We start from the raw sequence: 24,035 nt of genomic DNA, 5'->3' as shown, positions 1-24,035 counted from the left end.
TAATATCTAAGGTATAACACAAATCACTACGTCTACCTACACTACTACTAATAATGATAAAGGAAATAACAAGTGAAGAGAATACAACACCTCAGCAGTAACAAAAACCGTATGTGCTATCACCAATGTTCCCAGCCTGAAAGTCAAAACACAGCACTGCACCAGCTACCAAGAAGGAGAAAAAATGCGTGCTACTGTTGAACGCAGGACACACACTCAGCACACTTGAACAGCTTCTAACTCGTGTGCATCTGCTGGTGTCGTTTAAGGGATGAGCTCACACAGAAGCTCTTCCCGCAGCTCCTGCACTTGTAGGGTTTCTCCGCAGTGTGCACCCACTGGTGCTGGAGGAGGTGAGAGCTGTTGGAGAAGCTCTTCCCGCACTCAGCACACTTGTAGGGCTTCTCCCCGGTGTGAGTTACCTTGTGCCGGATGAGAGTCGAGCTTACGCTGAAGCTCTTCCCACAGGTCCTGCACTCATAGGGTTTCTCCCCAGTGTGTACCCGCTGGTGTTCGATAAGCTGCCCTTTCTTGGAGAAACCCTTCCCGCACTCAGCACACCTGTAGGGCTTCTCTCCGGTGTGGGTTACCTGGTGCTGGATCAGGTTTGAGCTCACACTGAATCTCATCCCGCACTCAGCACACTTGTAGGGCTTCTCCCCGGTGTGGGTTACCTGGTGCTGGATCAGGTTTGAGCTCACACGGAAGCTCTTCCCGCAGGTCCTGCACTCGTAGGGTCTCTCCCCTGTGTGCACCCGCTGGTGCTGGAGGAGCCGAGAGCTGTTCGAGAAGGTCTTCCCGCACTCGGCACACTTGTACGGCTTCTCCCTGGTGTGGGTGAACTGGTGCTGGGTAAGTCTGTAGCTCACACTGAACCTCTTCCCGCAGGTTCTGCACTCGTAGGGTTTCTCCCCACTGTGCACCCGATGGTGCTTGATCAGCAGTTCTTTCCTGGAGAAGCTCTTGCCGCACTCAGCGCAATTGTAGGGCTTCTCCCCTGTCCTTGCCCGACGGTGCAGGATGAACATTAATTGTAAGAATGTATCATAATTCAAAGTTCCCTTTTTAGGCCATTTTTCCTGATCTTCCAAACTATACAAAGGCCACCATTGGTTACAATATTTTATCAACAATTTCACATTTACTGAGCCCCCAGGAAACCCTCCCAGTTCTTTCCAATGTGCCAAATTACACCATAAAGGACTCCTTTTCAAGATCTCTCCACTCTGCCAATTTCCCATCATCAATCTCGCATTCACACACACACTCCACACAGTTACAACACTTGAGACAGAGACTAAAATTGTATCAAGCTAACAATTAATAGTTATAACCTGTCACCAACACTAAAATCACAAGACCAAAATCATCACTATAACAAGCCACAGAATAGACACTCCACAGTTACAACACTTGAAACAGAGACAACAATTAACAACGTATTTATAGCAGTCTGTCACCAATACCAAAATCACAAGACCAAAATCACAACTGTAACAAGCCACAGTAGAAGTCAAATACCAGTAAAATCCAAAACCCTTCCTATAAGACACACACTACGTCTTGCAGGACCCAAACCACAAGATGCCCTCTGCTTCTTGTGATTATACACCCGTAAAAACCAAAACCTTTTCTATTAGACACCCACTGTGTCTTGCAGGACACAAACCACAAGATCTGCACTTTGGTTTTTGTTTCCTTTTGGTTTTGTTTTGTTTTTTGGATTTTGGATTTTCTTTTTCTTTTGGTTTTTGGATTTTGTTTTTTTGTTTTGTGTTTTTCACTCCCTGGCTCCAGTGTCCATCCTGGCTGTTCCACTGGGGAGCTCCAGGAGCCGAATCGGAGGGCAGCTTCTTCTGAGCATGGGGACCCAGCTCTTACCAAAGCATTTTATTTTTTTTCCTCCAAAGTCACTCACCCTGCTCTGCACACCTACAACCGCCAGCCTGCTAGGCAGCCGCATCTTGCATTAACCCTTTCTTGCCCAAAATGTTAAACTGCACCTGTTAAAAACTTTTACATGAACCTGACAACAAAAAATACACAGAACACCGTCTGCCCTCATCACACACACACACACACACACACACATACACATGTGGGATCTCACAAGCACACTCCACACAACTACAATATTTGAAACACAAAATCCAGACAACCATTGCTTCCACTACACGGTCCCACACACAGAACATGGCACAAGGACCCTGTGAAGACTATCAGGAAACCAGCTCCGAGAAGCATCACTGCAGTGCGAGGTGACAGGCTCAAACTTAGCAGGCGTCCCCACAGAGGGTTTGCCTCCCCCACATCGCATGAGGCTTGGGCTCTTATACTGACCAAAATGCACACTCATTCCAACACAGGTGGCCAGCCTGCGTCAGAAGAAGTGGCCAGCAATATCTATAAAGGTCTCCAAGGGTCAATAGAAACATGGACATACTTATATTTACCAACTCCTAGTACATGAGTATCACAGAGACACTGTATCAAAGGAGATGTATATGGGGTCCCAAGTCCATGGTCTGCTACAGTCTGCCCGACACCCCTGATAAGAGCATACGAGAGACCTTCCTACTGTGGGTCTTGATCCAGCACATACACCACAGGGAAAGCACACAATACATGCATCCCCCATCTGTCTCGCTTTTCCCTCTACAACTGCCCATTTGTCATAAGGATCTGGGGGATATATATCAGGCTTCTTTTCTGGATCAATAGGCTCCGGGTCAAAAGGACCATCCACGTCAGCATCGGCATTATCAGGCGTCAGAACCTCAGGATCAGCAACAGCAGCCTGATGAACATGCACAGGCTCCTTGTCAGGATCAACAGGGCCTGAGTCAAAAGGATCATCTTCACCTCTGCCCAGAGTCTTCGCAGCCATGGCAGCAAGCGGCGGAGGTTCAGAGGGAGGGCGGGAGGGGACACGGCGGATGACACTGGACTCCATGGTCTGGCTTTTGACTTTAACAAAGAATAACAGAATCATAGAATAGTTAAGATTGGAAAGAACCTTAAAGCTCAGTTGGCTTTCTGGGCTGCGAGCACACACTGAAGCCGGCTCATGTTCATTTTCTCATCGACCAACACCCCCAAGTCCTCCTTCTTCAGGGCTGCTCTGAATTTCCTTTTTGCTCAACCTGTAGCTGTGACTGGGATTGCTCTGACCCAGGTGTAGGACCTTGCACTTGGCATGGTTAAACTTCATGAGGTTGTGTCATGGGTTCAGCCGTGACAGTCATTTTTCTCCTTCTTGTAGCTGGTGCAGTGCTGTGTTTTGACTTCTGGGCTGGGAATAGTTGCTTGATAGTGAGCATGTTTTGAGGGTGTTTTTGTTCAAGGCCTTTGTTTTTGTTCAAGTGCCTTTTGTTCAAGGCACGTGTTCTGCCGGGGAGGAGGGGAGGCCGGGAGGAAGGAGAGACAGGACACCTGACCCAGGCTAGCCAATGAGGTATTCGATACCATAGCATGTGATGCCCAGGATGCATACTGGGAGAGAGAGAGCAGGAGGGGTGGAGCTCTGGAGGAAAATGGAGGAAGGAGCACACAGTGCTCGGCCGGGCAGGGTGGAGTGAGTTATGGGTCGGTGGCTGGTGGGGTGTTGTATTCTTTTCGCTTGTTATTGGCTGTATCATTATTATTGTGTTATGCCTTAGCTATTAAACCGTTCTTACCTCAATCCGTGGGGGCTACATTCTTTGGATTTTCCTTCCTAACTCTCCGGGAGTTGGGGGACTTGGCTTAAACCACGACATTTTTGCATCAGCCCACCTCACAAGTGTGTCAAGGTCCCTCTGGATGGCATTCCTTCCCTCCAGCGTATCAACCGAACCACACAGCTTGGTGTCATCGGCAAACTTGCTGAGGGCACCCTCAATCCCACTGTCCATGTCACCGACAAAGATGTTGAACAAGACCGGTCCCAACACTGATCCCTGAGGTCACCACTCGTTGCTGGTCTCCAGCCGGACATTGAACCGTTGACCACAACTCTGCGTGCGACCATCCAGCCAGTTCTTTACCCACCGAGTGCTCCACCTATCAAATTGATGCCTCTCCAATTTAGAGACAAGGATGTCATGTGGGACAGTGTTGAACGCTTTGCACAAGTCCAGCTAGATGACGTCAACTGCTCCACCCCTGTCCAACACTTCTGTAGCCCTGTCATAGAAGGCCACCAAATTGGTCAGGAAGGATTTCCCCTTAGTGAAGCCATGCTGGCTGTCACCAAGCACCTTGTTGTTCTTCATGTGCCCTGGCATGCCTTCCAGGAGAATCTGCTCCCAGATTTTGCCAGGCACAGAGGTGAGACTGACTGGGCTGTAATTCCCTGGGTCACGCATTTTCCCCTTCTTGAAAATGGGGGTTATATTTCCCTTTCTCCAGTCATTGGGAACTTCACCTGACTGCCATCATTTTTCAAATATGATGGCCAGTGGCTTTGCAATTTCGTTCGCCAGTTCCTTCACGACCTGCGGATGGATTTCATCAGGTCCCATGGACATGTGTACGTTCAGGTTCTTAAGATGGTCTCGAACCAGATCCTCTCCTACAGTGGGCCCAAGGCCTAGGTTTTCACAGTCCCTGTGTCCACCTTCCAAGACTCGGGTGGTGCCATCAGAGCATCTGCCAGAGAAGACTGAGACAAAGAAGCTATTCAGAACCTCAGCCTTCTCCAAATCCTGTGTAGCCAGTTCTGCCGAAAGCTTCCGGAGGGGGCCTACGTTCTCACTAGTCTGTTTATTAGCTGCAACATAAAATCCCTTCCTGTTATCCTTAACATTTCTAGTCAAGTTTAATTCTAACTGGGCCTCAGCTTTCCTAACCTGGTCCATAGCTTCCCTGACAACACCCCTGTATTCATCCCAGGCCACCTGCCCTTGCTTCTAACCTTTTATAAGCCTATTTTTTTCTGTGAACTTTCCTCAGCAGCTCCTTATCCATCCAAGGGGGTCTCCTGGCCCTTCTGCTGCACTTCCTTCTAGTCGGGATGCAACACTCCTGAGCTTGTAGCAGGTGATCCTTGAATGTTAACCAAGAGTCTTGGGCCCCCTTGCCCTCTAGGGCTATATCCCATGGAACCTTGGTAAGTAGGTTCCTGAAGAGCCCAAAGTCTGCTCTCTTGCAGTCCAGGGCAGTGAGCTTGCTGCACGCTCTTCTCACTGTCCTGAGGACCTCGAATTCTACCATCTCATGATCACCACACCCAAGACTTCCCTGGAGCATCACATTTCCAACCAGCCCTTCCCTGTTGGTGAGCACGAGGTCAAGCAAGGCTCCTCTCCTCGTCAGCTCCTCTATTTCTTGCAGAAGGAAGTTGTCTTCCACACAATCAAGAAACCTCCTGGATTGCGTGTGCCAGGCCGTACCGTCGTTCCAACAGATGTCAGGGTGGTTGATGTTCCCCATGAGAACAAGGGCCTGCGAGTGTGAGGCTTTTCCTATTTGTCTGTAGAGTTCTTCATCCACAGGTTCCTCTTGATCAGGTGGTCTCTAACAGATCCCCACAGTAATGTCTCCCATTACTGTTCTCCCTTTAACCCTGACCCACAAACTCTCCGTTGACTGCTCACCTGTCCCCAGACAGAGTTCCATACTCTCCAGCCTATCCCTAACATAAATAGCAACTCTTCCTCCCTGCCTGCCAGGCCTGAATTTTCTAAAGAGCCTGTAACCTTCCATTCCAACACTCCAGTTATGGGAGCCATCCCACAATGCTTTGGTGAAGCCTATTGTAACTGTTGTGGTTTAAACCAATCCACACAGCTTCTTCACTCACTTCCCCCCCCCTTGCTCCCCCGACTCCCAGAGAGTTAGGAAGGAGAATCCAAAGAATGTAGCCCCCACGGGTTGAGATAAGAACAGTTTAATAGCTAAGGTATAACACAAATCACTACTGCTACTACTACTACAAACAATAATGACAAAGGAAATAACAAAGTGAAGAGAATACAACACCTCACCAGCCACCGACCCATAACTCACCCCACCTTTCCTAACCGAGCACCGACCGATACCTCCTCCATCCCCCCAGAGTCCTCCAGCCCTTTCAGGTAACTCTTGGTTACATCCTGGGTATGACGTGCTATGGTATGGAATACCTCTTTGGCTAGCCTGGGTCACGTGTCCTCTCTCTCCTTCCTGGCAGAACATGAGGCTCAGAAAGTCCTTGGGCAAAACAAACATTTGAGCAGTGACTCAAACATACGTACTATCAGCAACGTTCCCAGCCCGACAGTCGAAACACAGCACTGCACCAGCTACCAAGAAGGGGAAAAAATGACTGCTACTGCTGAACCCAGGACAGTATCATACCCCTGTAGATGTGCCCACATCTCTAATTCCTCTTGTTTGTTCCCCATGCTACGGCTGTTTGTATAGAGGCATAAAAGGGTTTGTCCAGTGAGGGTCCAGCAAGCCCTGTCCCATCTGTCAGCATGTCTGTTCCCACTTGTCTGCCTGCCCCAGCACTCATCCCATGCTCAAACACAGGAGCTGCTCGAGCTCCCCTCCTTTCCCCCTTGGTTTTCCTTTTTTTTTCTCACAGTTGCCCACCCTGCTCTGCAGCAGCTCCAGATGCCTGCCTCTACAAAAGCACTTCTGCTTTAACGCTTCCTTAACACTGAATGTGGATCTGCTGCTCATTGCCATTGACAGCAGTCTCTTCCTACTTACCAATGTCAGATAGACAGATGCAGAGGGTGCTTCCCTCGGAGGTACTTGTGATACAGAATTTTCCAACCTATCTTTCCGATTACTCTGTGGGGGTTTTTTGTTGGTCTTTTTTTGTTTTTGTTTTTTAACTTTAAACATCTTTCCACAGTATCACGATCTGAACAACATCTCAGCAGCTTTCTGGTTTTCCCTGTCCTTTTCTAAAGCCAAAATTGAGGGATCTGGCAGAGCTATGTTAATTTCATATTCAGTCTGTCATGCTGGGTGGTTTCTTAAAGTGAAAAACATATCTGCTTACATCACTTAATCCCATTTCCGTTGTTGCTTTAAGAACAACATCAATTTAACAATGAATTATAACTCAAAGCTCCATTGAAGGGCCACTTTTCCCCATCTTCCAATTTATATAAAGGCCATCATTGATTACAATATTTGATCAGGGTTTTCTTATTCATTCTTCCTCCCGGTGGCCCCACTATATCTTTTCAACGAGCTAAAAGGCAATCTAAAGGGCTCTTTCTGAGAATTCCCCCACTCTGCTGTCCTCCCATTGTAAGCCTTTAAAGATAGATGACACGGTTAGCCCTACAACAATAATATATTACCCAGAGTAAAAGGTACAACGGAGTGCTGCACGCACAACGGATACACCCAAATTCCAAACAGTTCTGTAAAGAAACTGTTTGTTTCCCACCAAAAGAGATAATATATTTTGAACAAGCAGGACACTTAGCTGGGATATACAAACAACAGTGATGGCAGATAGGGCAAGGGGTAGCTTGACCCTGCCCCAGGGAGTTTGATCACTACTCTGACAGTTAACCCCTGTATTGCTCTACTGGTTCTTTAGTTCTCCCAGGTTTCCACAAACTGTTTGTACTAATTCACCCAAACGGTCAATCTGGTCCCAGTTGGACCAATTTCCCGGGCAATTAACACACCAGAAATCCCGGCCAAATTGGCGGCACTAGTAGAGACCTTCTGTACCAGTGCACTGGCTGGCTGTTTCTGATGCAAGTGCATTTTCTCATCAGCCCCCTGCAGGACAGCACATCGGTTCTGGGTGGGTACAGTAGATTTAGGAGGAAGCCCCTTGCTTTTAATTGCTCTCTTCCTCCTTTAACTGTTTGGTTTTCTTTGGTTACTAATTCCCAGGTTCTGGGGGTAACAGCCTCCTTTTTTCCTCCATGAGTTAGAGGGGAAGTTGGAGGCCACTGCACTGTTTGGGCCTGCAGCAAGCAGTCCTGCTTCCTCTCAGCTTCCCTGACATCTTGCAGCTTACTGACAGCATCCCGCAGCTCAGCCACCTGCTGCAGGAGAACTGCCATCAGGGAGCAGCGAGTGCAGCACTGCCCATTCAGGACCTCTCCCTCCCCAGACCAGACTAGTGCAGGCACTCTCTACACTCCAAGCTCCGCACCGCAGCCTCCCCTCTCACCGGCTCTGTCTGGGTGCCTACACTGGCCACCATCGGAGAAGCCAGGACAGACCTTCCAGACCAGACATTAGTCATACAGCAAGCGCTCACCATTCTGCTCACCTGCTTGCGCGAACTGCCGCGCACACTACCTCGAACCACCCTGTTTGCCTGCTGTGTTCCCCGCTCCCTGGGCAGGTTTCTAACCACTCGCAGTGCGTGCCGCTCCTCCTGGCTCCGCCCCCGGTGAGTCACCTCCTCGTGGGAGCTGAGCTGCCGGCTCCTGGGCAAGTCCTGTTGAGGACTTGAGGCTCCCTCCTCGGTGGCTCTTGTCGCTCTGAGGTGAGGCCCCTGAGCACTGATCTCCCCCCGCTCCGCGTCGGTGTTACAGGCGTCATCTCACATCCCACTCAGCAACTTGCCCTGCCCATCCCACCAGGCAGTCAGCTGTGCCTGGGACTCCCAAACGGTGCCAGTGACAGGCACTTATACCTGATGTATGTAAACCAGTAAGGTGCTAGGCACTATGAAGTTTGAATAAGACACCTGTGTGATCCAGCAAAGGAAAAGCGGGGACAGGGTGTTCCAAGACATGTCAACCTGGCCTTCAACTGTGCCAGGGACAGAGAAGAGCCAAATGCCCCCAGGGCACCAACAGAACCCGTCGTAGCTCCTGTCCTGAAACACTTGGACTTCCTCCTGGAGGAGCTGTGTGCAGGAACCACTGCAGGGTACGAGGCAGCCCCTCTGGCACCCTCCCTCACCTGCTGTGCGGACGCTGGCCCGCAGCAGCCGAGGGAAGAGATGGGGGAGGCCTGACAAGCGCTGGCCCTGCACAGCCGCTCACAGCCCCGCGGCTCCTACGAGCACACGGCTGGCACAGGCCAGCAGCGGAGCCGCCACAGCTTGAGGCCCAGGCCAGAGCCACGGGCCGGGCGCTGCTCCCGGGACCGGCCACCCAGGCCTCTCGGGGAAAAGGCACACGGACGAGGCCCTCACACGGCCTACACGGGTTTCCCGGCCGAGCGCCGCCGGTACCGGGCCTACAGGACCGCGGCAAAGGGAAGGGGCGGCCGACCCAGGGGAGCAGGGACCGCGGGAGGCGGGGGAGACCTGGGGGTAATCCCGAGGACCTCAGCCTGGGGCCGGTCCCGCCGCGTTGCCATGGACACGCGCCGCGAGCGCGCACCCACCCTCTGCCTCAGTCCCCACCAACCGCCCTCTGCCCCGCGGCGGGAGACAAACACCCGGCCCGGCCGCCCCCAATTTCTCCCCCACGGTGGGGACGGCGCAGCCAATCAGGAGCCGCCCGCGCAGGCGCAGTCGGGGAAGGCAACGCGGCGGCGCTCAACGAACGTTTATTGCGTGGGCTCATTGCCAGCGGCACCGGCCATGGGAGCCGAGCCCGGGGGTCACCAGGTCCCAGCCCTGCCTGGGCAGGGGCACCCGAACGTGTCCAGGCGGAGCTTGGGTGTGCCCAGGGAAGGAGCCTCCGCATCCCCCTGCGCAGCCTGTTCAGTGCCCTCACACTGCAACGGAACAAGTTCTTCTTCATGGCGAGGGGAAACCTCTCGCGTTTCAGTTCACGGCCACTGCTCCTCATCCTGGCGCTGGCCACCACTGAAAAGACTCTGGCACCTTCCTCCTGCCACCTGCCCCAAACCTCCAATCAGCTCCCTCCACCGCCTCTCCCCTTCCTCATCTCTGAGGGCTCATTCTCCTAGGAAGAAAATGCTTTCACCCTCCACAAGCAGGATGGTCAGTGGGAGGGGAGACACCGGGCTTTGCTGACAGGGTATCAGACCTCACTGCTCCCCACACTCACCCCACCTAGGGCTCCCCACCCCTGTGGGTCTGCTGGTGCCGGAAGAGCGCCGAGCTCACTCTGAAGCTCTTCCCGCACTGTGCAGAGAGGCAGGGACACTCCCCAGTGTGAATGCACTGGTGCTGGATGAGGTGGGCACCCTACTGAAAGCTGTTCTCACAGTAGCCACAAGAGTAGGGCCTCTCCCCAGTGTGGATCAGCCGGTGTTTCACAAGCTCACACCTCCTGTTGAAGCTCTTCCCACAATCCATACACTCGTAGGGTTTCTCCCTTGTGTGGAGCTGTTGGTGTCGTGCCAGGCCTGAGCTCATGCTAAAGCTTGCCCCACAGCTCCTGCACTTGTAGAGTTTCTTTGCAGCATGCACCTGCTGGTGCTGGACAAGCTTCAAGTTCTCAGAAACACTCTTTCTGAACTGTTGTGGTTTAATCCCAATCCCCACAGCTAATTCACTCACTTCCTCCCCCCTTGCTCCCCCAACTCTTATAGAGCTGGGGAGGAGAGTCCAAAGAATGTAGCTCCCACAGGTTGAGATAAGAACAGTTTAATATCTAAGGTATAACACAATTCACTATGGCTACTACTACTACTACTAATAATAAAGGAAATAACAAGTGAAGAGAATACAACACCTCAGCAGTAACAAAAACCGTATGTGCTATCACCAATGTTCCCAGCCTGAAAGTCAAAACACAGCACTGCACCAGCTACCAAGAAGGAGAAAAAATGTCTGCTACTGCTGAACGCAGGACACACACTCAGCACACTTGAAAAGCATCTAACTCGTGTGCATCTGATGGTGTCGTTTAAGGGATGAGCTCACACTGAAGCTCTTCCTGCAGCTCCTGCACTTGTAGGGTTTCTCCCAGTGTGTACCCGCTGGTGCTGGAGGAGGCGAGAGCTGTTGGAGAAGCTCTTCCCGCACTCAGCACACTTGTAGGGCTTCTCCCCGGTGTGCACTACCTGGTGCCGGATGAGAGTCGAGCTTACGCTGAAGCTCTTCCCACAGGTCCTGCACTCATAGGGTTTCTCCCCAGTGTGTACCCGCTGGTGTAGGATCAGCTGCAATTTCTTGGAGAACCTCTTCCCGCACTCAGCACACTTGTAGGGCTTCTCCCCGGTGTGGGTTACCTGGTGCTGGATCAGGTTTGAGCTCACATTGAAGCTCTTCCCGCACTCAGCACACTTGTAGGGCTTCTCCCCGGTGTGGGTTACCTGGTGCCGGATCAGCTGTGATCTCACACTGAAGCTCTTCCCACACTCAGGACACTTGTAGGGCTTCTCCCCGGTGTGGGTTACCTGGTGCCGGATCAGGTTTGAGCTCACACTGAAACTCTTCCCGCAGGTCCTGCACTCGTACGGTTTCTCCCTGGTGTGCAGCCGCTGGTGCTGGAGGAGCCGAGAACTGTCCGAGAAGGTCTTCGCACACTCAGCACACTTGTAGGGCTTCTCCCTGGTGTGGGTTAACTGGTGCCGGATAAGACTGTGGCTCACGCTGAACCTCTTCCCGCAGGTCATGCACTCGTAGGGTTTCTCCCCAGTGTGTACCCGCTGGTGTTGGATGAGCTGCAATTTCTTGGAGAAGCTCTTCCCACACTCAGCACACTTGTAGGTCTTCTCCCTGGTGTGGATTACCTGGTGCCGGATCAGGTTTGAGCTCAGACTGAAGCTCTTCCCACACTCAGCACACTTGTAGGGCTTCTCCCCGGTGTGCACTACCTGGTGCTGGATCAGGTTTGAGTTCACGCTGAACCTCTTCCCGCAGGTCATGCACTCATAGGGTTTCTCCCCAGTGTGTACCCGATGGTGCATGATCAGCTGTTCTTTCCTGGAGAAGCTCTTGCCGCACTCAGCACACTTGTAGGGCTTCTCCCCGGTGTGGGTTACCTGGTGCTGGATCAGCTTTGAGCTCACACTGAAGCTCTTCCCACAGGTCTTGCACTTGTAGGGTTTTTCCCCGGTGTGCACCTGCTGGTGCACAACAAGCTTCAAGTTCCTCGAGAAGCATTTCCCACACTCAGCACACTTGTAGGGCTTCTCCCCAGTGTGGATTATCTTGTGCCGGATCAGATTCGAGCTCTTCTTGAAGCTCTTCCCACAGGTCCTGCACTCGTAGGGTTTCTCCCCAGTGTGCACCCGCTGGTGATGGATGACATGCGATTTCCTGGAGAAGCTCTTCCCACACTTGGCACACTTGTAGGGCTTCTCCCCGGTGTGGGTTACCTGGTGCTGGATCATGTTTGAGCGCTGACTGAAGCTCTTCCCACAGGTCCTGCACTCGTAGGGTTTCTCCCCAGAGTGCACCCGATGGTGCTGGATGAGATGTGATCGCTTCTGGAAACTCTTCCAACATTCAGTGCAGGTGAAGGGCTTTTCTCTGGTGTGGATTCTCGGATGCTGGATGAGGTTGGAGCTCACCTGGAAGCTCTTGGATCTCTGAATCCTCTCTGACCTGCGTGGGAGAACAGGGTCCTCTGCAGGACCCTGGGAACTCTTCTCCTCCAACAGTCCTGAGCATAAACCCTTCGGCTCCACTGGGCTGGGGATGCCTTGATGGGCATTGTCTTCAATCGTGCTCACAATCCCATCTTCACCTGTAATAAAATGAGAATCCAGACAAGTCACAGGCAGGACTAGAAGCTTTGGAAAGTGCAAATCGCAAGGGGACAAATTCTAAAAATTCAGCAAATACACTGACTTTAAGTATAAAACATTCTGACATATCCTGCATTCAGGACATGGTATTTCCCTCCAAACTACACAGAGGAATTTTCAGAGTGTTCACAGCACCAAATGCTGTAAATTGTCCTGCATGCTTCACCGGAACCTGAATCTACTGAAATCACTGCTATATTAGAGGTAAAAGTTTACTGCTTGAATGTGAGAGATGCTTGGTCTTCCAGGATTTTGTTTCTGAAAATCTAGAACCACAGAATAGTTTTAGCTGGAATGGACCTTACAGATCACACCCAGTACCAACCTCCTGCCATCTGCAGGGACACCTCGCACTAGACCAGATTGCTGTAAGCCCCATCCAAACTGCACTTGAACACTGCCAGGGATACGGCAGCCACAGCTCCTCTGGGCAACCTGTGCCGGTGCCTCAGCACCCTCACAGGGAAGAACTTCTTTCTCCTTATCTAAATCTCCCCTCTGTCAGTTAAAAGCCATTCTGCCTTGTCCTGTCTGTTCTTGCTCTTGTCAAAAGCCCCTCTCCACATTTCTTGTTGGGCCCTTTAGGTGCTGGAAGCTGCTCTAACATCTCCTCAGAGCCTTCTCTTCCCCAGGCTCAACAAGCCCAGCTATCTCTGCTTGCCTTCATAGGATGTTACTAAAAGTTGAACTGGGAGTCAGAGGAAGGCCATAAAGAACTGCCTTGTTCAGCAGAACACTACTTGGGTTGCAACAGTAATCTCTGTGCTCTTGTGCTGCCGGTACTGCAGAGAACGAGAAGATGCACAAGGCATGAGACACGGATACCACCTGGAGCCAGGCTAATTCCAGTCTTCGAGCAGTAGCAAATTATCTTTATGCCTTCACTGGTGCAGAACAAATTTACTCTCTATGCAAGGTGGTGGGTGAACTGAAGACCCTCCATGGCTGGTTCCAAATTATGCATGGAGGAAATCCAATACATGTAGGAGATAAAGATAGGTGCATGTCGAATTGACGCTAGCTTCTCCACTCACATAGTTTTCATGAAAACCATCCCATGAGAGGAACAGAAACTGCAATTTTGCTATTTACCATGAAGGCATTTCCATTTGTCTGCAGATACTCCAGCCAGGCCTGGAGGAAAAGAGCAAGGTGATATCCACAGACAGGATGGAAAGAGGATGTTTCTGGCAGGACAGCTTGAAGCTCTTGACCAGATCGTCAGACTTACTGAGTACACAGTGGAGCTAGCAAAGTTGTTCTGTTGCCATTGTGCCCAAAGAGCTGCCAACTTTGGCACTTATACAGAATCCTGGTTCTTTACAGAGACCTTGAAAAAGCCTTCAGAAGTATATGACAATTGAGTTTTCTGTAGTGTTCTATACTCTGGGGGAAGATCAGGAGTGCCAAGCTTCTTTTTACAATTATTGTCATGACTCTAGCGCTTCTACAATCATTTCTGTTGCTTCTGAGCTACTAGGTACCTTCACTGGCATCTAGGACATGCTGTCTGTAAAGGGTTTGATCAAAACCAAGACAGGAACTCACTGGAAGAATTCCAAGTGGAAGGAGAGCAAGTTCACAATGATGAGGAATTAATACCAGAAGCATGAGGCTGAACTGGCAAAAATGAATAAGCAAGAGAGACATGAAGAATGTGGTTCTTCCTCAGCCCATGCCAATTTGGGTTGATGGCAAGACCTCTGATATGGCCAACAGTGCCAGTGCTATAGCTACAAGGCAAGCTCCAGGTAAGCACAGTAAGCTGCGGGACTTCTGACTGTGGTACCTCAGTGCTGGGACTGGAGGTGGCTGATGTGATGCCACAGAAAGGGCTGGAGGGGAGATCTGGGGACCAACATTACAAGCAAGAGGAGAACAGCCTCTACAGCTTGCACTTACACCACGATGGGCCTAGGATGTTCTTGATATCATTCAGGAATAGCACCTTGGAGTCTGAGCAGCTGGATGAAAACTGCAGCTCCTAGGCACACAGCACAACCAGTCAAGCATCAGTGAGTGCTGGGAGGGAAACAATAGGGTTGAAAAGAGAATGTAATTCTGCCTTGCTGCTCAAACCCCACATTCTGACTGTGTGCAAGGGGAGGACGGATCCCCCATGTCAGAGACACTCTGACAGAGCTGAGGAAGACAGAGGCATGACAGGAACCATCAGAGGCACACAACAGCTTCTGTGCAGGAGATGAGTCAACTGCCCATTCTGCTGGGAAAAGGTACAGCTGATAGAGGGTCTCACAGAGGACTTTAAAAACACCAGTGGCCTATGGGGTGGTTTGGCACCTATCCTGCACCATCTGTTCTAAATCAAGAACTCCTGCCAGCAGTAAAAGGCACTTTCAAAGCAAACTAAAGGAGGCAGCAATTCATAAATCACCTAAATAAGCTGGGGACCTCCTTGCTGCAAGCTGCCACGGATGCTACAATATGCGCACCTTGAGAAGGCAAGAAGATACATCTTGAGACATTATGTGTGTAGTTCAGGAGCTCCTGAAGCCACAGACTGCTCAGGCCTGTGAAAGGATACAGGGACACATCACTGCTTGTCTGCCCTTCTCTGGGTCTTCATCAAAGGCTGGGCCTGCTGCCTGCTGTATGAGGAAAGGCTGAGAGAGCTGGCCTTCCTCTGCCTAGACAACAGAAGGCTCAGGGCAGACCTGATCACCATAGTCCAGTATTTCAGGGTGGCTATGAAGAAGACGGAGGCTCCCTTTTCACAAGGAGTCACACGGAAAAGACGAGGGGTGTGATAAACACATAAATGTATTGGCTTTCGCAAATCACAGGTGTGGCTATGTGGATATAACTATACAAGTTTATAGTTACAAAACCAAAGCTCAATAAAGACATAAGATGAGCAAACCGGAGTCGTATAGTAGAAGAATCTGTAAAGTTAAAAAGAAGAAAAGGGGGGGAGGGGTTTGCGTGCTTGATAGAAGAAAAGCTAGTGCCTGTAAAATATAGTTAAAGTACTTTTTAGCTTAACTTAGGTTGTAGAAAGAGAACAATGTTTATGTTGTTCGCCTGTGGAATTTAGGGTCCCCACTAAATGTGAGTTAATTGTTTCACACTGGTCATCTAAAGTATCTTTAGTTTTAAAGAACAATGTTTGTGTTGTAAGTCTGTGATGAGACAACAAGATTTAGTGACCCCAGTAAACATGAAGGAGTTATTTCACACCATCCTTGTACTTATCAGTTAGTTCAGAGACAGAGCCTCCCAAACATCCGCTAGCTTGCCATACTCCTTTTCTGCCCATCCTGCTATAAATTTTACAGGAAGGTCACACTGTTTTAAATCTTTGTTAGTTATTAGAATAATTACAGATATGGCTGGTTTTAGCGAGTTGTGTCATTACTGGAGCGTCCAACTGTGCCAAATGTGAAAAGCACACTGTGAAGAAGACTGCTTACTTCATCCTCAAGACCCCTGCCCACAATTATTGAAGAGCAGTGCGCAGACGCCAAGAGGAGGAGACGTATGATAATAAATTACTGGACTTAATTATAATGTTCCCTGCCTATATGTAGGGATTATGAATATGTATGTGACTAATGGAATTGTGAAAGAATATAAACCTGTAACAAATGCTAATCATTTGCGCCTCTGGCTATGGTCACGCACCCAGCGCCGTTTGCTTTTGCTTTATTGACTTTGTCCCTTAATAAAACCTTGTTATCTTGTTTAGAGAAGTGAATTCGTATTTCACAAGGGGTACAAGTTACTCCTGGGGAGATTCTGGTTGGACACGAGAGGAAAATGTTTCCCAGCCATTGGAATAATCTCCCCAGGGAAGTGGTGCACTCCCCAGCGCTGGACGCTTTAAAGACTCAGCTGGACAGGGCACTGGGACATGCAGGCCCGGTCACGCTTTGCCTGGAAAAGTTGTCCTGGATGAGCCTTGAGATCCCTCCCAGCCTGGTGGCCTGTGGGGCTATGATTACCCTTGTCACAGGCAGCACGTGAAGCTGGACGGGCCCTGCTCCAACCCAGCACCGCCGCCCTTGGACATTCTGTGGGCGCTGCTGCCCCTGGAGCACTGCTTCTCAGGACGGGGTCACACTGATGGCCCTTACCTGAGGTGCCGCTCAGAGCACTCTTCCCTTCGCAGGAGCGGAGACGGGACATCCGCACTTCCTCCTCCTGATCCATGTGGATGAGCATCTCCGGCTCCGCTCCGGGGGCCTGCTCCGGGGAAAGAAACGAAGAGGGTCAGGCGAGCTGGGCTTTCCCCGACCGCTACCAGCGGCGCGGCTCGGGAGCTCGCGGCTCCGCGCCGAGCAGGGACCCCGCCTCCAGGGCCCGTGCAGCGGAGAGCACCGGGCCCCGCAGCACCCCCCTGCCAGGCAGGCTCACGCGGCCGCGGGGGGCGGGCTTCCGGGCCAACCCCTACCGGGTCAGGTCCCGCTCCCTGCGGCCCGGCCAGGCCCGCCCTCAGCGGCTGGACCGGCGCACCAGGGGGCGCTGCCCCGTGACGGCGGCGACCAAGGCGGGGCGGTGCCTTCGCCTCCAAGAGCGGAGGAAGATGGCGGCGCTGGACTGCCGGTGGCGATGGTGCCGTTCTACGGCGGGGCTCCGCGGGCCTGTCGCTACCGAGGGCAGCTCCCGCCGCGCTCAGACAGCGGCGCGGCCTCCCCCCGCGGGTGGGTCACCTGCTGCCGGAGCCCATGAAGCTGTGTCTGCTCTCCCGGGACGGGTGTCCGGTGCGCGATGAGGCGCCGGCGCTGCCGGAGGGTGTCCCCGCAGGCGAAGGGTCTCCCTCGGGGTCCCTGCGGAAGGCTTCAGCTCTGCGTGCTGGGAAGGCTCATCCGTGCCAGACCAACAGCAAATGCCCACCTCGGGGGCAGTGTAGACCCTTCATGGCAGGAGCTCGACGAACAAGACACGGCAGCAGCCAGCGCTTTCTCAGGAGAAAGCATCCAGAGGACACCAAGCAGAGCTCTGGAGCTTTGTAGGTGCACTGTGATTCCGAGAAAACTCCATGAACAAACTCGCCAACACAGTTTCAAGCTGACAAGCAGGTATTCTTTATTGCGGCGCCGGGAGACACGGGGAATAGCTCCTCCTAACGTGTGTCCCCGTATTGCTCTACAGGCCATCCCTCTATGGTCCCCCTGCATATTACATCATTTCCCAGACTGCTTCCCGCATTCATACAAAAATGTGATGGTGGTCTTTCATGGTCGTTTACTTTTACCAGCTTAACTAACATTACAGACATAGCAATCATCCTGTCCTTCTACTTATCAGCTAGTTTAAGTGCTCCCATCCTGGCCATCAGCTAGTCCCAGATACTCCCCATGCCCAGGTCCTGTTCTTCCATTCTGCTTTTCTCACACCTTTTGTACTAAGGTTCTGAGCACCTGGAACTATGTCAACTACCTTCAGGCACCACGGTTATTTTCCATTACAAAGCCATCAAACTTATCATTACTTAGAACTGATTACATTTTGTGCTTTTGTGACTCCTTGTATGAAATCCCCCCTTTTTCTGTCCTTTTGCAAATTCTTTTGCAACATTTTATATAATACCATTACCATCTAGAGTCTTTTGAAATAGTTTCCTGTTTCTACTTGGTACTTAAATTTCATTTCTTTTTCCAATCTTCATAACTTATCATAGGTCGTTTACAATACCAGAAAGAAAATTGTATTGTACCACAAATAATCAATATTAAAACAATTAATATTCCTACAACCAGTTGCCTTAACCAGGAGAGATATCAAGTAACCATGAAGTTAACTTTTTCCATATTTCTTTAAACCCCCAGGAGGTATCATCCTTGTCCATTTTATGAAAGATTTTAGTTTGTTTCCAGATTTTCTCCAGATTTCAGGAACAGCAGCTTTCACTGATTATGGAACAAACCCCTCCTTGTAAAGTAAATAACATGTCCAGCACCCACAAATTTGTCCATGAGAGAGAGCTGGAAATTGGAATGCCAATTAATGGAAGGCCCTGATCTCCTGATTCAGGAAACTGTGCACACACTCAACAGCCACTACAATTAACAACTTTAATACCATTCTGCATTAGTTTCAGGTATAAGTATTGGTCCCAAATTAGTATGCCACTTATCATATAAATCCAAATTATGATCAATAAGATTTCATATATAAGGGTTCAACCCTCCATGTCTTCTCTGGTTCTGGTGCTTTCTTTATTCTTGAATAATGTATCCATGCAGGTTGTTCCTTTATCTTCACCGCTGTAAAGGTGGTCAGTGAGTGCAGCGGAATGGACTCAGTCAGAGACCAATATGATTAGACAAAAAGCCATTTATTGCAAAGCATTAACTCCTTATATACTATTGCTTACACACACCTACAGCAATTTGGCATATCATGATTGGATACTTGTCTTGAAGACCCTTAGTGACTAACATATAATTGGCTAAGCACAGGTGTGAGAACTTGACCTCGAACGCTTGCCAGGAGTCCACAGTTCTCATAACTCAGTGAATTCCAGCTTCTTCTTATCTTGCTTGCTTAAGCTTCCTTGGTCCTCTCATGGCCTTGCTCTATCCCTCGGAGTTATTCAGAGTTCATGTACCAAACATCCATTTTCCTGTGAGAACACTGTCTCCACATCTCCCCCTTTTTAGTTTTACCAAAAGTTTTTTACAATTTGGCGTGTTTGCCCTATCACTGCTTGACTTGTGTAACATAACAACCCACTACTCCAGGCAGCATTATTTCAGTAAGATTAGTCTAATTTGAAGTCACTTGAACCTTTATAACATGTTGCATACCAGTGAATCCTACACATCATGTAACAGGTCACAATATTGGGGATTTAACAGATGTGCCCAGTATACTTGTCGGTTACCCATGGTCACACATAATAGAATGGATAGTACAGAGATTTGTGTCATTGACGTTTCTTTATGTTGTTGAGTTCTGGGGCTTTATACGTTTCGCTGGCAGTATGGTCCTGTCGATAGCTGTACACAGCCGTATCCCTGACCCCATGTCAGCAATGGCACTGGTCCTTTCCACTTGTTATCATTGTAGGTCTTTATACAGAACCAGTGGTTTGGGCAAGGAATTGTCTGTCAGATGTCACAACTGTTGTATTGTGGAAAGAGAATCAAAACTAGACAAATTTATTGCCAGCTGTCTGTGTGGAGAAAATCCTTGCATTCCTCCTTTTTTTTTCTTTTTGATCTACTACCAATACCTGCTTGAGATGACCCTGCCTGAGCAGGGGATTTGGACTAGATCATATCTCCTACATGTGCCAACCACAGCCTGCTGGGCCTGCCCTTTTTCTCCTGGATGGCTCTCTGATAACAGCAGAGGCCATCCCTCACATCAAGGTCTGGCATGGCATGTGTCCCCACCGCTCTACGCCTGCTGGGTTGCAGCCAGCAACGGAGCTAAAGGTTCTTCTTGGTGGCAAACAACAGAGGCCAACCCAGTCTTGCCCTTGACTGTGGTAGCAGGCATTTGGTGAACCTCAGTCCTTACACCTTGTTGTTGGGGCAGTTTCACCTGCTTCATCCAGTAACAAGCCACTATTATGGCAAAGCACACGCAGATTTCCATTAGCAGAGTAACTATTACAGCAGCATGCTGGAGGTGCCAATGGCAGCGAGTGAATAACCAAAGAAATTTCTTACCAGTGGAGCTCTCCCATCCTCTTAATTTGGTCCATTACCTGCATTATAACACTACCATCATCTTAGAATCTTTCTAGCTTTTGCCTTAGCATTTTCTAGCAGCTGCTGCAAATTTGCATGCTTTAACATCTCTTTTACAAGTAGCAAATCCATACAATACAAGGTGTAGTTTCTTATTAGCAACTGGCTAGTAAATGCAGGTGGTTTTATACAGAAAATCACAGCCTCTAATAATTTACAAGCACACATATTCAAGTTGTTGCTTTTCAGTTGCCCCCAAGTGATGTTTTGCAATCATTCGGTTTTCTCTTCCTCTACCTCATTTTGCTTGGGGTATTCACAGTCAGCTCCTGTAGCTGAGGCATGGGGTTCCTCCATTCATCTGTCCAGCTCATGCCAAGGCTTGCCAAACTTTGCAGGCAGCCACCACAGACCTGTAGGTAGGAGGACACAAATATACCCCTTCCCCCAGGTTATAAGTTCTTGAGAAGTAGACAAATTAAAGTGATTCCTTAAAGCAGAAGCATTCTGATGCAAAGGGGATGTGAAGCAGCTGCAGAAATAAACTGCACATTTTTAACAGTCAAGGAGTTTGCTGTGCCATTACCCATTTTTTTTTCTTCCTTCTTTCTCTGCTGTCCTGATGCTGCTGAGGTGACAGCTGATAGAGCTCATGGTTGCAATTCCCCTCTCGCTTCAGCAGTTCTTGTTTCAACCAAACTGTTCCTCCATGTCGTGGTTTAAAACCCCACCTCAGTATCCTGCAGTACCACACACCCCTTTTACCGCCCTCCCCACCTCCCCACTCCCAGAGGGATGGGGAAGAGAACCAGAGAAATATAACTCCCACGGATTGAGATAAAACCAATCCAGCAATTAAGGTACAACACAAATCACTACTGCTACCACTAATAAATCAATGTTAGAGGAAATAAACAAGGAGAGAGAATACGATACCACCTGCCGAAACGAGCCCAACCCGGAAGAGAGCTAACCCCCCCACTTCCGGCCAACTTCCAGTTACCTCCCCAAGCATGACGTGCTGTGGTATGGAATACCTCCCCGACTAGCCCAGGCCAAGTGCCCTATCTCTCCCTCCTCCCTGGCAGAGCATGAGCTTAGAAAAGGCCTTGGACAAAACCAAACATCTGAGCAGTAACTCAAAACGTACACGCCACCAGTAACCACTCCCAGCCCAAAAGTCAAAACACAGCACTGCACCAGCTACCAAGGAGAAAAAATGACTGCTACTGCTGAACCCATGACATTATCCACCCCTTGCATTTACCCCAGGTTACAAACTGTCTCAATACTTCAATAGATTGAGAGGGGTGTTTTTGTTTTGTTTGTTTTGTTTTTCTTTTGTTTTTGGGGTTTTGGATTTTTTTTTGTTTTGGTTTTTGGATTTTGTTTTTTTGTTTTGTTTTTTACACTCCCTGGCTCCAGTGTCCATCCTGGCTGTTCCACCGGGGAGCACCAGGAGTCGAATCAGAGGGCAGCTTCTTCTGAGCATGGGGAGCCAGCTCTTACCAAAGCATTTTTTTTCCTCCAAAGTCACTCACCCTGCTCTGTGCAGCTACAAGCCACTATAAATGCCTGTGTGCTGGGCAGCAGCTACAGCTGCTTGCCTGCTTCAGCAGCAACCATAAATACCTGCCGGCAACCGCATCTTGCATTAACCCTTTCTTGCCCAAAATGTTAAACTGCCACCTGTTAAAAACTTTTACATGAACCCAACAGCAAAAAATACACAGAACACCGTCTGCCCTCATCACACACACACACACACATATACACATGTGGGATCTCACAAGCACACTCCACACAACTACAGTATTTGAAACACAAAATCTAGACAACCATTGCTTCCACTACATGGTCCCACATACAGAACATGGCACAAGGACCCTGTGAAGACTATCAGGAAACCAGCTCTGAGAAGCATCACTGCAGTGCGAGGTGGCAGGCTCAAACTTAGCAGGCGTCCCCACAGAGGGTCTGCCTCCCCCACATCGCATGAGGCTTGGGCTCTTATACTGACCAAAATGCACACTCATTCCGACACAGGTGGCCAGCCTGCGTCAGAAGAAGTGGCCAGCAATATCTATAAAGGTTTCCAAGGGTCAATAGAAACATGGACATACTTATATTTACCAACTCCTAGTACATAAGTATCACAGAGACACTGTATCAAAGGAGTTGTATATGGGGTCCCAAGTCCATGGTCTGCTACAGTCTACCCAATACCCCTGATAAGAGCATACGAGAGACCTTCCTACTGTGGGTCTTGATCCAGCACATACACCACAGGGAAAGCACACAATACATGCATCCCCCATCTGTCTCGCTTTTCCCTCTACAACTGCCCATTTATCAAAAGGAACTGGGGGATATAAATCAGGCTTCTTTTCTGGATCAATAGGCTCCGGGTCAAAAGGACCATCCACGTCAGCATCGGCATTATCAGGCGTCAGAACCTCAGGATCAGCAACAGCAGCCTGATGAACATGCACAGGCTCCTTGTCAGGATCAACAGGGCCTGAGTCAAAAGGATCATCTTCACCTCTGCCCAGAGTCTTCGCAGCCGTGGCAGCAAGCGGCGGAGGATCAGAGGGAGGGCGGGAGGGGACACGGCGGATGACACTGGACTCCATGGTCTGGCTTTTGACTTTAACAAAGAATAACAGAATCATAGAATAGTTAGGGTTGGAAAGGACATTAAGATGCCCAGTTCCAACCCCCCAGCCGTCGGCATGGGCAGGGACACCTCCCACTAAACCATATCACCCAAGGCTTCATCCAACCTGGCCTTGAACACTGCCAGGGATGGAGCATTCACAACCTCCCTGGGTAACCCATTCCAGTACCTCACCACCCTCACAGTAAACAATTTCTTCCTTATATCCAATCTAAACTTCTGCTGTTTAAGTTTCAACCCATTACCCCTTGTCCTGTCACTGCAGTCCCTAATGAATTGTCCCTCACCAGAATCCCTGTACGTCCCCTTCAGATACTGGAAGGCTGCTACGAGGTCTCCACGCAGCCTTCTCTTTTCTAGGCTGAACAGCCCCAACTCAGCCTGTCTTCATACAAGAGGTGCTCCAGTCACCTAATCATCCTGGTGGCCCTCCTCTGGACTTGTTCTAACAGTTCCATGTCCTTTTTATGTTGAGGACACCAGAACTGCACACAATACTCCAAGTGAGGTCTCACGAGAGCAGAGCAGAGGGGCAGGGTCACCTCCTTCCAGCTGCTGGTCACACTTGTTTTGATGCAGCTCAGGATACGGTTGGCTTTCTGGGCTGTAAGTGCACACTGAAGCTGGCTCATGTTCATTTTCTCATTGACCAACACCCCCATGTCCTCCTTCCTCAGGGCTGCACTGAATTTCCTTTTTGCTCAACCTGTAGCTGTGCCTGGGATTGCTCAAACCCAAGGGTAGGACCTTGCACTTGGCATGGTTAAACTTCATGAGGTTGGCATCAGCCCACCTCACAAGCGTATCAAGGTGCCTCTGGATGGCATTCCTTCCCTCCAGCATATCAACCAAACCACACAGCTTGGTGTTATCAGCAAACTTGCTGAGGGGGGCACTCAATCCCGTTCTCCACGTCACCGACAAAGATGTTGAACAGAACTGGTCCCAACACTGATCCCTGAGGGACACCACTTGTTACTGGTCTCCAGCCAGACATTGAACCATAAAGCACAACTCTCTGTGTGCTGCCATCCAGCCAGTTCTTTATCCACCGAGTGCTCCACCTATCAAATTGATGTCTCTCCAATTTAGAGACAAGGATGTCATGTGGGACAGTGTCAAAC

General features: G+C 49.9%; 1 protein-coding gene across 1 annotated transcript in view; it reads right to left on the bottom strand.

Annotated features, from left to right (window-relative positions):
- Nucleotides 1-62: 62 nt before the first annotated feature.
- The window catches only part of LOC106023539 (zinc finger protein 850-like), a 54,999-nt gene continuing 31,026 nt past the window's right edge, over nt 63-24,035 (bottom strand). The window contains 4 exon segments of the mRNA XM_034065798.1: nt 63-997; nt 9,940-10,333; nt 10,742-10,782; nt 10,785-12,365. Of these exon segments, the coding sequence (XP_033921689.1) occupies nt 192-997; nt 9,940-10,333; nt 10,742-10,782; nt 10,785-12,365 (2,822 nt within the window). The 3' untranslated portion in view covers nt 63-191.

Source organism: Melopsittacus undulatus, chromosome 8, assembly GCF_012275295.1.
Source record: "Melopsittacus undulatus isolate bMelUnd1 chromosome 8, bMelUnd1.mat.Z, whole genome shotgun sequence".
Lineage (NCBI taxonomy): Eukaryota > Metazoa > Chordata > Aves > Psittaciformes > Psittaculidae > Melopsittacus > Melopsittacus undulatus.
The sequence above is the reverse complement of the archived record's forward strand: the minus strand, read 5'-3'. Positions and strand labels throughout refer to the sequence as shown.